The 16,439-nt window shown below is 40.0% G+C and overlaps 1 protein-coding gene across 6 annotated transcripts in view; it reads left to right on the forward strand.

Annotated features, from left to right (window-relative positions):
• LOC119507842 (solute carrier family 22 member 4-like) overlaps positions 1 to 9,720 on the forward strand; it is an 846,933-nt gene extending 837,213 nt beyond the window's left edge. The window contains exons 3-5 of one of the 6 annotated variants that reach the window (XR_005211347.1): positions 2,119 to 2,245; positions 7,881 to 8,000; positions 9,516 to 9,720. Coding sequence is in view for 4 of the 6 variants with exons in the window: in XM_037801026.1 (XP_037656954.1) it covers positions 2,119 to 2,245; positions 5,447 to 5,547; position 7,881 (229 nt within the window). In the remaining 2 variants the exon portion in view is untranslated. Of the gene's footprint in view, positions 1 to 2,118; positions 2,246 to 5,446; positions 5,548 to 7,785; positions 8,001 to 9,515 lie in introns of those variants that run through there. The other 5 variants (XM_037801026.1, XM_037801032.1, XM_037801029.1 and 2 more) reach the window with 5 other exon arrangements.
• Positions 9,721 to 16,439: the final 6,719 nt, after the last annotated feature.

Raw genomic sequence — 16,439 nt, forward strand, 5'->3', positions numbered from 1 at the left:
CTAAGAGACCAGTACTTTTAAAATGTGTTATAATCAACCTTATTACTGCATGATTCTATCACATAAACCCAAGAGAGAGAGAGAGAGAGAGAGAGAGAGGGAGGGAGAACCCTGACTGACCATACAGAAATGGGTAGGAAACTAGGAAATTTGATAGTAGGGCTTGGATCATTGCACTCAGCCAGCACCAACAAGCTGAGGGCTTGTCCTGAAAGTTTAACAATACCAGTCTTACAGTCTTATCGTTTTCTTCTAAAACAAAATAGCTTTCTTCTAAACGTGTTATCCTTGAGGGCGGGGCTTCCTGAAGCATGTTCCTCGGGCCAGGTGGGCTGGGAGGCCGTGGGGAATGCTCCCGGCTGCTGCCCCCTCTGCAGCCGGCTCAGTGTGTGACAACGACGCTCCAGCAGCACCCCACCCTGCCTCACCCCCGTTTAATTTGAATCAAATCTGCAGAGAAGTTGTAGTGTGCAACCTCATTCAGCACTCCACTAACTTTCGAAATGATCAGCTGAACTTGAGACTTTGTGCAAAAAAAAAAAAAAAAAAAAAAAAAAATTCATGGCAGTTCAAAAATAGAGATCCCAGCAGCCCTGAGTACAGTGGGTGAGAAATAGGAGGGGACATTACAGAACTGCTACAGGTGCTTTGGGGTTTTTTATGTCCCAAGTTCCTTTCAAACGTGTTGGCAGTAAGTGACTGCACCTATGCATGAGATATATGTGGATGGGAATGGAGGCTCCATGAATGCAACATGGGGAAAGCTTTGCACTTCTATCTGGTCCATTAGGTATCTGAGGTGAACAATGGGCAGCAGAGTCTATAGAAAGAAAGGTTGGATGTTTCAAAACTAGAGGTGTCCATAAAGTACACAATGGCTATGTGGGAAGACCTCAAATTCTGCCACTAGCCACATGCAACTATTTAAATTTAAATAAATTTAAGTTAAATTAAATTAAAAATTCATTTCCTCAGTCACGAGCCACATTTCAAGTGCTCTACAGCCACATGTGGTTAGTGGCTACTATACTGGATGGCACAGAAAGTTCTATTAGATAGCACAGCTCTAATTACTGAAGGTCAGTGATTTAACATTATCACAATTCCTAAAAGCACCAGTTAAGGTCATATTCCAAACAAATGCAAACTGGGGCTCATTTTTCAAGCCAGGTGCTAGAAGGCTGGGGAAGGGAGCTGGGAGTTAGCCATTTCATACACTTTGTTTTGCTCTGAGCTAATTCCTACTGAGGCTTTGGGGGGCCTGTTCATTGTAGGAGGCCCCTGTATCTATTACGTGTGATTTATTTTCTATGATAAGTAAGTACTGATTTATAGGTAAGGGAAATAATAGCTGGCAGGAGAATTGCCAACAGGTTCGGAGAAATAAAAATTAGGAAAGAATAGAAGTCAAATATTTCCAACTGTTTTTTTAGCATCAGTTATAAATATGGATTGATTATTGAATAAAACATTAAGTTTCTAGACATTAAAAAAAAGAACAATAACAAGCAAAACAATGGCTTGCTTCCCCAAACTGGTTTGTATTCTGTCTGACCTGGGAATCTGTTGAAAGCCCCGGGGACAGCCCGTAGGAGAGCAGCAGAGCACGCACCTTCTCTGACCGCAGGAAAAGCTTGAGGAGCACAGATGCCTTCCCATCCTTTGCCCCATAAACTTGCAAGCATCACCTGCTGGGGCACCATGAATTCTTCTAGGGCCAGACATGCCAAACATATGGCTTCTTCTCTTACAGTCTAGTGGGCTCTGTTTATGAGCCACACCAGCTAGTAAGTTTTGGGTGGCCTTCTCCAGCTGTGCTGGCATAACCATGTCCACAGTTAATGTTCCACAGTTAATGTTGCCCTCTGTGGCCTTGTCCCAGCCTCAAGTACAACTGATGATCGGTCTTGTGATTTAACCAGAACTTTGAAAACTGAAGGTGCTTTTATTAATTCTCATAAACACTGGCAAATTAATGAGGACTCCCTCCCAATCTTCTTTAAAAAGAAAAACTAGAATTTTACAAAATTAAAATTATTTGGGGGGCAACTTACAGTTAATAGTATCAGTAGTATCTGCTATTTTGAAAACTTATAATCAATTAATAATTAATTCTAGGTTTATTCCTGAATCTCCCCAGTGGCTGATATTCCAGAGAAGATTTAGAGAGGCTGAAGATATCATCCAAAAGGCTGCAAAAATGAGCCACATAACTGCCCCAGCAGTGATATTTGATCCTGTGGAGGTAAGCATTTGCAGATGTTTCCTCTTGAGATCAGCTATTCCTCCTGGATTTTTCGGAAGTTAACTTAATTCAATATTTGAGTGCCCTTATGTACCAAGCACTGTACTATGCCTTAGGAAGACAAAGATGATTAAGTTGTGAGATCAAATCCATCTTAAAGGGCTGTGTGTGAATTAAATGCAATAATATATATCAACTGATTAGCATATAGCAAATGTTCATTAAATATGAGTTACCTCCAATTTTTTATTGATATTGCTCTGCACCATTGATGCAGCTACACACATGATTTTTAAATGTCCAGATTAAGTGGAAAAAATGTTTTTGTGAGCTTTTCCACCCATGGGTTCCTCATTAAACCCTGAATCTTCCCACAGTCAGCTGAGGAAGCTGTGCATGTCTTTAGTCTTGCTGTGTGTCAAGTCTAGAACCATAAGGCCTGAGAACACAGGCTTGAGGATTCATCCCTGAAAGCACGTGGCCAGAGGGAAAGCTTATGTGCTATGGAAGCAGCTGTACTTCCTGACAGTGAAGACATGCTGTGTGCCAGGCCCTGTGCTGGCTCCTAGAGGAAGCAAGAAAAATAAGACACAGTCCCTGCCCTCAAGACGCACAGACTGTAACTAAGAGGGATAAGTAGGATTAGATCAAAAGAAGCATGAGGGACATAGGGAGTGAAGTACCCAAGTAACCAGGAAGTGGACACTATGTGTCAGCAGTACAGAGAAAGAGGGCAGGGTGGTCCAGGGTGGAAGAGGCGGGTCCAAAGCAGGACAGTAGGATTCACTTAGCTGAATGGAGAGGAAGGGGTAGGGCATTCCTGGCTATAAGGGTCACCCCAAGAAGACCAGGGTGGCTGCAGTGAGGTATGCTTGCCCTACACTGAAATCTGCACTGCTGGCTACGACAGAGAGCAGAACTCTGAGGGCTTCCTCCATCCCTGACCTCCAGGACCTTTTCCAGAAGCAGACACCCTGGCTATGGTTGGAGGCTTAATTACAGTGACCATGAACTCAAGCTCTCAGAGGGCTGCCAGGGCCAGGCCAAAATATCTCTTAATCCTTCGCTCTTCAAATCAAGATTCCCATTCCCAGCCTTAGTGGATGCAAAAAAAAGAATATTGGAGGGTTTAACACATATACCTCTCAGTGCTGTGCTGGGCATCTACTGGTGTTTATTAGATATGTACACTGACTCCTGTCTTTGAGAAACTTATGGGCTACTTGTAGAGACCAGACCTACATGGATAAAAGTGATCATAAAACCTTTAAGACACAAGTACTTATGGACAAATAATAATGAAGTCGAGTGTCAAAACACATGGCTTCTGACAGCGCCTTGTTTCTTCCTGCCATGATGCACATCTAGCCTGAACTGGACAAGCCGGCTGAGAAGAATGGAGCTTGGGCCTCCCCAAGGCCCAGCCATCTCCCCTGCTCCCCCTTTGGAAGGACCTGCAGAGCCCGTGCCAGCTGATGCAGCCTCTTGGAATGATAAAGAGGCTTCCAGAAGCCAGGCTCAGGACTCAGCTCATTTAGTGCTCATGCCAGCCAGAGCTATATGGACTAGTTACTAACCCCACCTTTCAGGAGAGGAAATGAGACACAGACAAGTTAATTCATTTGCCCAGGACCACACAGCTACTAAGCTGGGATTTGGAACCTGGGTCTCTCTGGCTCCAAAGAGCCTGCTTTTAACAACTGTGCTTTCATCACCTCATGTTAGGGGCAGTGGCATTAGCTTGGACAGGAAAAACAAAGAGTAGTATCATCTTGGAAAGCAATCTTGGGATTCTCTGTTTTCCGTTCTGAAACATTTGACCTGTTGGAGGTATCTGATCTGAAGGCACTTTGGTGGCTCCATACAGGCCAGGGACAACCACTTGATACAGAAGTGTTCTTGACCTGTGGTTTCCAAAACTGGCTGCTCATCACAATCATCCAAGGAGCTTTAAAAATACAGATTCCCAGGCTTCTGGACCCCAAGAAAGGTTCAGCTCAAGGAGGCCCAAGGTGGGGCCTGGCAATCTGCATTTGAACAAGGGTCCTGCAGAAGTGCCAAGTGTTAGCATAGGCCTGATCACAGTTCTGTCTGTGTGTGGCCCCACTTCCAGAACCCTCCAGACGGGTTTCTAGTTCCCAATGGGTTAGGCAGTGGCTTTGCTTTGTGTTTGTGTGTCCCCTGGCATTCTGCTTGGGGCTTGTTCTGGAGTTGCACACTCTGCATAGTGCAGGAGAGAAAAGACAGTAAAGGTGTGAGAGTGTGAGGAGGTATCTGGTTACTCCTGGAGAGAAGGGTACTAACATTTGGGGAGCACCTGCTACAGACAGAGGCAGGTCTGGCACCCTCAGTTCCATAATAGAAACTACTTCCTCAATCTCTGATTGCATACACATCATTGATCACAAAGTCCTTGGATCTTAGCCCAAGATCATCCCCCCACCTCAGAGCCTTATAACTTAACTTTCATTTCAATTATAAAATCTAGTTATCTAGATTCCTAACTCATGACAAATTAACTTCAGCAACTTAAAAGTAAAGGAAGGTAAGACAGCAGTAAGAAATTACCACTAACCCCCTAAGGCTAGCATCTTTTCCTCAGTGGTGAGGTAATAATAACAATAACTAGAATTTATTGGGCATGTTCCATAGTTCAAGTACTATGCTAAGCTTTATATATATGATCTCATTTAATCTTAACTACCAATTATTAAATCCATTTTACAGAGAAGTAAACTGAGGCTCAGAGAGGATAAGTAGTAACTTGCCTCATGTTCTCTAATTAACCCAAGTGTGTTCCAGTTCTAAGAGACAACGGCAATAAGAAAAGTGTAAAAAGCAGACATGGAGCTCAAGGCAGTTTGGGGCTATCTGGCCCTACCGTAAAGACCTTGGCTCAGTGTGATAAAGGCCATCCACAGTGATGACTGTGGGTCAAGGAAAGGCTAAGTAACAGTCAAGCTTGTGTAAGGAGACAGTAGAATTGATGCTATATATTTGAAAGACTTCTTTCTAAAACGAACTAAAAACATTTCAAAATGTTCAAATAAGAATCATAAATAGATGTCTTTATTTCCCCAAATTCCAGACTTCTTAGCACAGCCCAGGTGAAGGGAGAGTTACATCCATAAATCTCCCCCATCATGGTCAAGGATACTTTCTTACTACCTCCTAACCTTACAGTTATTTGCATTATTTTAGCTGCAGGAGCTAACAACCCTGAAGCAGCAGAAAGTTTTCATTTTGGACCTGTTTAGGACATGGAATATTGCCATAATAAAAATTATGTCTTTGCTACTATGGTAAGTAATAAGTGATCTGGAAATGCATGCATGCAGCACATAGGAAGCAACTGATTCTCTCCTTTTATTAAGAGGAACATCAGGGAAGGCCTGGGTTATGCTGAGGCAAAATTAAAATGATAGAATTCTAAGTTATTTGGAAATCCCTCAGTTCAACTCAACGTATTGCATATTGGAAAAAACATCAGAGGCAATTATATTGAAGTCTGCAGTACTGTGACCCCTAGGAAAAGGGGTCCCTTCTCTTCTAAGGTCATAAGACTAGAAGACTAAGGTCCCTGGTGCCTGAGGCAGAGATGCCAATTCCAACCCTGCATCCTGAAGCTGTATGTCGGCAACTGAAGAGGGAGGGTAGAATAACCTGAGTCCCCACCACCTGGATTTGAGTTTGACAAGCCTTTTACACTTGCTAATATTAAACTAACAAGTGACTTTAAGACTCAGAAATAATGAGTTGTCATTGTAGACTAGATCTAATGATTCAACCACTAAGAAATGAGGCAGAAGGAGAAAAGAGCAGGCCTACCCCATGATGGCTGCACAAAGAAAGATGATGATCAGAACTAAGTAGATTCAGGCTGCAACTGGGCTATTTTCAGAGCTACCATGTTTTGCAATTAGCAGAAATCAGTGACAAAGTCTAGCTTGTACCTCTGAATCAACTACGTGTGTCCTAGGCACATGGTTTTCCTCACTGTGGACCTCTTTAGTTTGTACATGCCAGCATATGTCACTGATACAAACGTATCTTGAGCAATGGTGCTACTGAGCCAATGATAAACTAGGCACTGTTTTTATGTAACCTGCTCTTATTACCAAATGTGAAAAGCACTAAGATTCCTAGGGCAGCAGAGTTTAGTCTTTTTTTTTGTTTTGTTCTATTTTGTTTTGGATTAACCCATGTGCTATTCCAACTAGTATAAGATGTATAAAAAGATCCAGCAGCATTCCTGAAGATATTTTTCAAACATTCTCTGTTTTCAGTCATGTTAATAGTAAGTGAACTTCTACCCAGAGCAGTCTTCTTAGTGTAGTTATTTTTTTTTCCACAGAGAAGCTTCTGGGTGAAAGTTAATGTAATGACAGGATATGCACTCCACACTCTGTGATATTTGGAAGTATTACAGGACTTTCATTCTTTTCCTTAAAGTGAGTTTCACTAAATCAGAATTTAACCGTAAATGGATGGCATGGCATTAACTATGTGTGGTTTTCTTTCTTGTTTCCTCCCTCCCTCCTTTCCTCCTTCCCTTCTTCTTTTCCTTCCTCCCTTCTTCCCTTCCTCTCTTCCTTTGTAAGAAAGAAATCTGGATTTTATGTTTACTGATATGTCTGACATGCTTTCCTCAGATAATAGCTCTAGGGGAATGAGGATGTACAAACTGTTCAGGAAATACTGAAATTTGAAATCAGCTAGCCCTAGGATAGTGTTTTGGTTTGCTAAAGCTGCTGAAATGCAGTATGCCAGAAATGGGTTGGCTTTTAACAATGGGGGTTTATTAAGTTACAAGGTACAAGTCTAAGGCCATGAAAATGTCCAAATTAAAGCATCAAGAGAAAGCTACCTTCTCTGAGGAAAGGCTGCTGGCATCCGGGGCTCCTCTGTCACATGGGAAGGCACATGGCAAATCTGCTGGTCCTTCTCTCCTGGGGCCTGGTTTCAAAATGGCTCTCTCAGTTTCTGTGGGTCCTTCTTGCTTTTCCTGGGGCATTTACTTTCCAAACTCTCTCTCTCTCCGTGAGCTCTCTTAAAGGATTCCAGTAAAGGATTAAGACCCACCTTGAATTGGCTGGGCCGTATCTCCACGGAAACAACCTAATCAAAAGGTCCTACCCACAACAGGTCTGCCCCCACAAGAATGGATTAAAAGAATGTAGTCTTTTCTGGGGTACGTAACAGCTCCAAACCAGTGCAGATAGGTATTGTTGAATAGTGATATATCTAGCCTAGCACAGTCCAACAGAACTTTCTGCCCTGAAGGAAATTTTTATACTTACATTATCCAACACAATAGCTGTAGCCACATGTGGTTATTGAGCATTTGAAGTGTGTCTAGTATGACTGACAAACTAAATTTTTCATTTGATTTTTAATTTTAATTTATTTAAATTTAAATTATCACAAATGGTACTGGCTACATAAAGGAGAGCAAGAGCTAGACAATTTCTTGACCATCATGAAATTTTAGGGTGGCTCAGGACATCCTTTTGTAATTTTTTTTTTCTTTTGCCTTTCAGAATGCTAACTTCAGTGGGTTACTTTGCTCTGTCTCTCGATGCTCCTAATTTGCATGGAGATGCCTACCTGAACTGTTTCCTCTCTGCCTTGATAGAGGTTCCAGCTTACGTTACAGCCTGGCTGCTCCTGCGAACCCTTCCCCGGCCTTACATTATAGCTGGAGTGCTGTTCACCGGAGGGGGAGTGCTTCTCTTAATTCAACTGGTACCTGCTGGTAAGAAGTTAACCAATATGAGCAGCTGCTCTGGTTTGCTGAAGCTGCCCAAATGCAATAGACCAGAAATGGATTGGCTTTTTCAACGGGTATTTATTAGTTCACAAATTTACAGTTCTAAGTCCATGAAAATGTCCAAATTAAGGTATCAAGAGGTAGATACCTTCTCTGAGGAAAGGCCAGTGGCATTCGGGGTTCCTGTGTCACATTGGGAAGGCACACGGCCAGCTCCACTGAACTTTCTCTCCTGGGTTTAGCTTCTGGTTTCAGTGGCTTTCTCCAAAATGGCTCTGGCTTTCTGTCTCAGCTCCTGGAGGTCCTTGTTTGCTTCTCCCAGGGGCAAACTCTGGAATACAAATTTTAGCTTCTCTCAGCTCTCTGCTTATTTCTCCTGGGGCATTTCTGCCTAAGCTTCTCTGCCTTCTATCCTCTCATAGAGGACTCCAGCACTTCAAGACCCACCTTGAAGGGGTGGGGTCATATCTCCATGGAAACAGCCTAATTAAAAGGTCTCACCCACAAGAGTGGATTACAAGAACATGGCTTTTCTGGGGTACATAAAGATTCAAACCAGCACAACAGCTAACCCACATGTTGACGAGGTCACTGCTTCCAGTTTAGGCAGTCTTTACGTCCAAACCATGCACACATCCATTAGACAGGTAATAGTTCACCATGTAATATCCTGTGCCTTGGACGTGACCCCGACAGCCATGTTCCTGACCAACGTGGGGTAGAGCTCCGCAGTGAAGACATACAGCATGGAGAAAGCAGAGGTGATTCCAAACTTTCCTAACAAAACAAACCCCCTCAACAGAAGGGTCAGAAATTATTAACTAAAGGGGAACAGTAACTCTCCCAGTCACCCCCTTGGTAGAAGGACTTACCTAAACCCTCAAACCTCTTTCTTAGAGTCACACTTATGATTTATAATTTCTTGGAACTTTCAAACCTTTTCTATGAGGCATACATTCAAGTGTTAAAGTTGGTAGTACATGGTAGTTCCAGTGTAAATTCAATGATTTTATTGTCGATCATCTTTAAAGAATTAAATATCACACAAAGATACCTATGCTCTTTTCTCTCTAACTTTTTCATATTGCTCAAATATTAAATCAATAGATTATTGACATATAGCAATAAACATAGAAATATATTTCTTAACAATAAGAAAAGGATAGAAAGGATTGGTCCTTCTCTTTAAAGATTAAATTTAAGTACATTAACATGCTGGCAACTTACCATGAAACTGTTGTAACAGATAAAAACAAGTGGACAAAGGATTGCATAAATGGTCTAAAATACAGTAGAGCCAAGTGTAAAGTCATCCCTCACTCTCCATCTTTAGGTCCATGTCCACTCAGTAGGACATTGGGAGAGAAAGTATCTTTTGGGGGAATATCTTTATGTTATAAAAAACATTCCCTAACAAATAAAAAGGACGTTAAAAGCAACTAGGTTAAGAAAGTGTCACGTCTAAAACATACCTCTGTTGACACTGGATATCTTTTCCAGATTACTACATCTTGTCCACTGGCCTGATGATGTTAGGAAAGTTTGGAATCACCTCTGCTTTCTCCATACTGTATGTCTTCACTGCGGAGCTCTACCCCATGCTGGTCAGGAACATGGCTGTCGGGGTCACGTCCATGGCCTCCAGAGTGGGCAGCATCATCGCACCCTACTTCGTCTACCTTGGTGAGATGTATCTTACCAGTTCGCTCTTTCTTTAAATTAGTTTTAATTATAAAAGTAAGAGGTGTTCATTGTGAAAAATTCAAACAGCACAGAAAGTACTGGGAAAAAAATACAAGTTCCCCTCTCCTCTCCTAAGTCCCCAAATCACAGTCCCTAGGGGGAACCAATATTAAGAGTTTGGTGAGTAACCTTTCAGACATTTTATTTTGTCCAAGTATATATATTTAAACACAAACAAAATGATACTATACCTATTGCTTTGCAACTTGGTTTTTTATAAACTTAATATTGTATCAGGATATCTTTCCATATTGGTATATATAGCTCTTCTTACCTTTTTAATAGCTATATTGTGCTCTAATGTGTGTATGTATGTAATTTATTTAACCGGGCTCCAATGGATGGATATTTAGGCCATTTCCAGGTCTTTGCTTTATAAATAACACTACAACAAATATTCCATGAATCTGGATTCATGGATAAATTCCTAGAAGTAAAATTTCTGGAGCCAAGCATACCTTTAGACATTTTCATAGATATTGCCAAAATGACCTCTAAATATTGCACCAATTTACAATACAACTATCAATATATGAGATCGCTTATTTCTCTACATCCTCACCTATGAGGATTATCCCATTTTTAATCATAATTATTAAATAATAATTGTATTTGAAGGAAATTAGCCTTTTGTATGTATGTTATAAATATTTTTCCTAGTTTATCATTTGCATTTTGACTTTATGATATTTTTGGCAATGCAGAAGCCCACAGAGGGGCTTCAGTGGTATGTTCAGGGTTAGATCCGGCCGTTCAAGCCTAGTCCTCAATAAGGACTCTGCTGGTGAGAGATGTAGACATACTTGTTTACCCTTCCAAGTTATCCATTGGTTACCTACTGGTTGAAACACACACACACACACATCCCCAAAGACATATATTAGTTCTCAGAAAAGATATACTCTAAATCCTTACAGGGAAGGAGAAACATTTTCCTAACTTGAACATACTCATACAGCCACTCTAAGCTACACCTGAGATAGCATATGATTATGCAGAGCATTGTCCCTTCTTTGTTCCTCCCTATGCTTCCATACTATACTCAGAGGGTCCATGGGTGCACGTTGGTTCATACAAAATGGAGCCAAAGACAGGGCTTTCTATTCCATGATAGCCACTTCCGTTAGCTGCACAGAGGCCTCAGAGAAGCTTCAAGATCAATGTTTATGTTTTAGACAAGGTCAGATTATTTGGTGTGCCAGTCCTCTGTAATCTCTGTATGCAGAAGGGAATCAGGATGAGAGCCTATTATTCTGCTCTCTGAATAATCCCAGATAAAGACACAGAGACATATAAACATTCTTTTCCTATTTTAATAATATTAGATAAGACCTTCACTGCAAAAAGAAACCAAATCTAGCACAGTGCTTTCGCATATTTCACAGAGTATGTGCCTGACATTCATCGATTTAAATTGAATTGAAAATATGACTTAGATCAACATAGGATCTGTGGACCTACATTTCCACTGCAGCCTATTAGTTTGGACAAAAGCAAAGGTCACACCAGCCTTACTGTTGCCAGAATCTGTCTTTGCAACATCTGAGTCAACCTCTTTCCCCTCGATGAACCCCCACCCCCTATTGGCAATTACCTCCACCTTATGAGGGGAACTTTGGTAGGCAAAAACTTCTATCAAAGGAAAATCTGTCGCACGTGATTAAGTCATAGCCTAGAGAATGCCATTTGACACAATAGTTCTTAAGAAAATGCAAAATCAAGTAGCTGAATGAACAGTTATAGAAATGCAGGACGCTGCTCATGGAATCTGCCAAGAAGAAACAGTGATATCTTGCTTACTTTTTTCTTCCGAAAATGGTCAGATTTAAAACTGTTCTCAAATACTGTCTGACGCCTTTACAAAATGATTCTCAAGAGCATCCAGATAATCCCTGGATCTAATTCCTTCTCTTATGTTCCGGCTTTACAGGTACTTATAATAGACTTCTGCCCTACGTCCTCATGGGCAGTCTAACTGTCCTAATTAGAATCCTAACCCTTTTCTTCCCAGAAAGTTTCAGCATGACTCTTCCAGAGACCTTCGAGCAGATGCAGAAAATGAAAGGGTAAGTGGAACTTGAAAAAAAGGATAACAACATTCCTTGGAGAGGATAAACATGCAGGAATAGCTATTAGGTTCTGAAAAAGAAAAGTAGTAAGTAGAAAACTAGTGCTAACAGAAAATAAAGCATATTATAAAGCAATGACAATTAAAACAGTGTGGTAATGACATAGAAATAGAAATTAATGGACTAGAATAGAGTTCAGAATTAAACCCAAGAAAATAAAAGAATAACTATATGGTAAAAGTGGCAATTCTAAATCAATGGGGTAAAGATAGATTATTTGATAAAATATATTAGAACAGTCACCTAGCCATTTTGAGGGAAAAAAGTTTGTAATTCAAAATACATCAAGATAAATTCCTGAAAGATTAAAAATTTAGGCCTAAAAGTAAAAGAAAAAAAATAAAATCATAAATATTTTTGTAACCTTAGAGAAGACCCCTCTGAGCATAACAGAGAAAGCAAAGAGCCATAAAGGAAAATATTAATTTATCTGGATATATAATTTTTTAAATTGTTGGTAAGGCAAAAAGAAACCATAAACAAAGACAAAAGTCAACAATCCAGGGGAAAAATATTTGCACTGCACAAGATAGACATAGGGCTAATATTCCTAATAAACAAAAAGCTCTTAGCAATCATTGGCCAAAGACAGCTCAATAGAAAAATTGGCAAGGGACCTGAACAGGCAGTTTATAGAAGAAGAAATTTAAGTGTCCAGGTATGAAAAATATACTTGTCCACATTAGTAAAGAAATGCAAAATAAAATAACTCAGATTCACCTCTTTGACCTATGAGATTGGCAAATATTTAAAAGATTAGTGGTATGGTAGAAAAATTTAAGTTCCAGGGTGAAACTGCCTGCCTTCAAGTCCCAAATCTACTGCATGAACTTGGACAAATTACTTAATTTTCTCTAAGCCTTAGTGTTCCCATCACTTATATGAGAATATCATAGGGCTATCGTGAGCTTATATAAGATAAAGTGTTTTTAGTTCCTGGCCATGATAAATGTTCAGTAACTGTTAGCTATTACAGGTATAGGAAAGCCTGGAAAATTTATCAGACTATTAACACTAATTCTCTTTCTAGAGTGGTCAGAGGTGAGAGGACTTAAAAAAAATTCTATAGTTTTGTATTACTTGAATTTGTTACATACATCACTTTCATTATTAAAAATTAATAATACTTGCCTTTAATTGATGTGTTTAGTCCATTATTTTAAATGAAATTTTTGGTTGGATTTTAAATCTATCATTTTTCTGTTTGTTTTCTATTTGTCTTGTTTGTTCTTTGTTCTTTTGTTCTCTTCTGCTTTTTTAAAAAATTAATCAAATATTTTACTATTCCATTTTATCTTCTCTATTGCCTTAAATAACAACAATAATTATAAAGATGAAAAATCAAAACAAAATTCCTATTATTCAAAACCAAGGGGACTCCCTAATAGAAACATCAGCCAAAGATTTGAAGATAAGTCTATATGTAAATAGGTTCGATCCCTAACAGAGCACATTCAGTGAAAGGTGCCCATTTTTGATAGGTTGTTTTCTTTTTAATGACATAACTTTGTCAATTTCAACTTTAATTTACCAACAACTTCATGCTTACCACTCTATCCTCTCCTCAGGGAAATTGTGAAAGAGTTTAAATTCTGAGTTTTGTTTGTGTTATTAGGAAAATTAAGAAAATGTCCCCAAATATTCAAAATCATAAAATACTAGTTCCAGACTCATGAAGTTCTTAGAGTTCAAATAATACGTGTTCATTGACTGGAAATAGTTTTTTCAGTGTCAGTTTGGAATTTGGGGGAGAAGAGACTTAAATATTTAATTTTCTTTAGCAGCTATTTTATTTTCAGGTTCACAACCAGGAAAAAAACAGGAGATTCAAAAGAGAGAGTGGAAAATCCCAAGGTTCTAATAACTGTATTCTGATAGAATTTCCACTCCAACTGGTGAACTGAAAAACAGATACCTAGGACTCTGTGAAGAAACCAAAGCCTTTCCTGCTGAAATGGACTGACTATAACAACTAACATGAAAAAGGACCCTACTATTGAGATCTGTTTGTCATATAGCAAACTGTGGACCACTCTTCCAGACCGTCTCCTCACTTTTAAAAACAGAGCATTTCCAGAGACGACTCCTTATTAGTTAATGTGGTGAAATGGGTTTGTATGACTTTATGAAAATGTGTTAGCCATTATGTGGACTGGTAAAATCCACATAAAGATTAACACTTATTTCTAAACATACAAATACTGTTCAAATAAAAAGAATTTCCTAGTATCAATACAACTACATTAGGTGATAACATTGTGTTTGTGTGTGTGTATACAGGTGTAAAGTGACAGCACATTTTCAAAAATATAGTAGTTTTTGAAGGAAACTCTTATATGCTACTATAACCAAATAATTACAAGCACTATTCCTACCCAGAAAATTTTATACACTCCCTAGAGATTGATGGCAAATATGAATACTGTTCTACAAGTGAAATGCAGCAGGAGATCAAAGGCAGTTGCTAGCTTCAGTTAAGCGGCTATACCTCAGAGCCTACATTTGTAATGCTCTGTTTGATCATGTGACTAAACCTTCTGTTTCATAAGAATGGCTTAAGAGATATTTTGCTGGTAAACAGAGAATCAGGAAAACTGCACAAACCAGTTAGATTGGTAGAGATGGTTTGTATGTCCTACAGCCAAGAGGGGTCAGCACCGAGGAAAAAGGCTGTCAGAGCTGACCATCTGGAGAAACTTTTTAAAACACATTGCTTTCTATGCATATTACCTTCTGAAGAAGTTAATCACCTGCATCCTCTCCAACCCGGTGTGCATCATCAGGTCAGCAATGGCAGAACCTCAGCTCCATGAATGGGCAGTGTACAAGATAAAAGCCACTAAATGTCAGCTATACTCTCACCATGAAGCAGGAATGATGAGATGATAGCACAGCAAGGTGTGACTCCTGGACACTTGGGGCAGCATGCTTCTTTGCAAGGGGCTCTGAGAGCAGCACTGTGAAGAACTACAGACCCTTTAACACACCAAGCACTGCAGCACGCTGGTAGAAGTAAGCCAGAACTGGATTTTGATATGCTGCTTGGTGGCATCATCTCCTAAAAATAATCATCTTGAAAAGGAAATTTTCAGTTTCTAAATATTTTTCAAAGGAAAATATTTTTGCTGTATCATGTTATAAACTTCTGGTTATTTCAAGATCCTTATCTTGAACTTTTCTGATTAACCTGCAACTTTTTCTCTGTATTATCATATTTTTCACACATGTTCTATATCCAATGCGCTGAAATACTGATCCTACTTCTTTGAACTAGTTTTGTTTTTTTATATACAGACTACAGGAAAGTTTCCATAAAGTGTAAAACATTACAATTACTACATACATTGGTACTGGTGATGGGGCTGACCCTCCTTTTTGACTGTCATTTCAAAATCTACTAGAATATCTTATAATAGTTTATGCTTTGTCATTGGAGACACAGGTGCACAGCCTCAGCTACTCAGCGCTTTTATCGCCCCCATTGCCTCCTGTCTGACCTGCTTTTCCCCCAACCCTCCTGGCACTAGGCTGCCTGTTCCACAGAGAGCAGCTCCTGATGCCTTCCAAGAAACTCTCCTTGACGTTCCCACCAGCAGTGCCTGTTCACCTCTCTGTTCTTCTAGTACTTACGCTTTCACTCAGTTGGGCTCTTGTCTGGCTGCCCCCTCTAGGACTATAGAATCCTACACTGACTCCCTCAGTTATCTCACCCAGTCTCATGGTTTTAAGTACTGTCTCTACATTGACAACCACCAAATTTATGTACAGCACAAACTCCAGACTGACACACCAGCTGCCCAATCAAATCCTCACTTGAATGTCTAATAGCATCTCAGATTTAACACATCCAAATTTAACATGCACTCCTACCCCAACTGCTTCTCTTGATATCTTCTCATCTCAGTAATTGGCAACTCCATTTTTCCTGTTGCACTTTCTCTCACACCCCAATCCCATCTGTCAGTACAGTCTTCTGACCATAATTTCAACATACCTAGACTCTAATTTCTTGAGTGAATTCTGTTAGCTTCCTAACCAGCCCCCTCCTTCACTCTGCTCCTTCAGAATTTCAGTCTGTTTTCAGCATAGCAGTCAGAGCAATCTAAATCAGATCTTGTCATGTTTCCACTCAAAACTTTCCAGTGGCTTCCCATCTCAGTCAGATTTTTTAAAAGTCCTTGTCATGATCTTTAAGTAAGAGGATCACATGTCCCAGTTTGCCCAAGACAGTTCCAGTTTATATCTTTTGACTTGGAATAATTACTAATAGGTCTCCCTCTCCACCTTTCAACTCTAAATGTGTCCCAATTTGGATGATAAATTATGTATGGCCACCCAGACTATAGGGCTCTACTCTGTCTGCCCTCTCCGCTTTAACACTCTGACCTCATCTATTACTCTCTCCATTGCTTTCTTTATTCAGGCTACCCAGGCCTTTCTAGTCTTTGAACATCCTAGACAGGCTTCTGCATGTTCCCTCTTCCTGGGAATGCTCTTCCCAGCTATCTGTGTGGCTTTCTCCCTTACTTCCTTTGTGTCTTTGCTCAAATGT

The sequence above is a fragment of the Choloepus didactylus genome, chromosome 13, assembly GCF_015220235.1.
Source record: "Choloepus didactylus isolate mChoDid1 chromosome 13, mChoDid1.pri, whole genome shotgun sequence".
Lineage (NCBI taxonomy): Eukaryota > Metazoa > Chordata > Mammalia > Pilosa > Megalonychidae > Choloepus > Choloepus didactylus.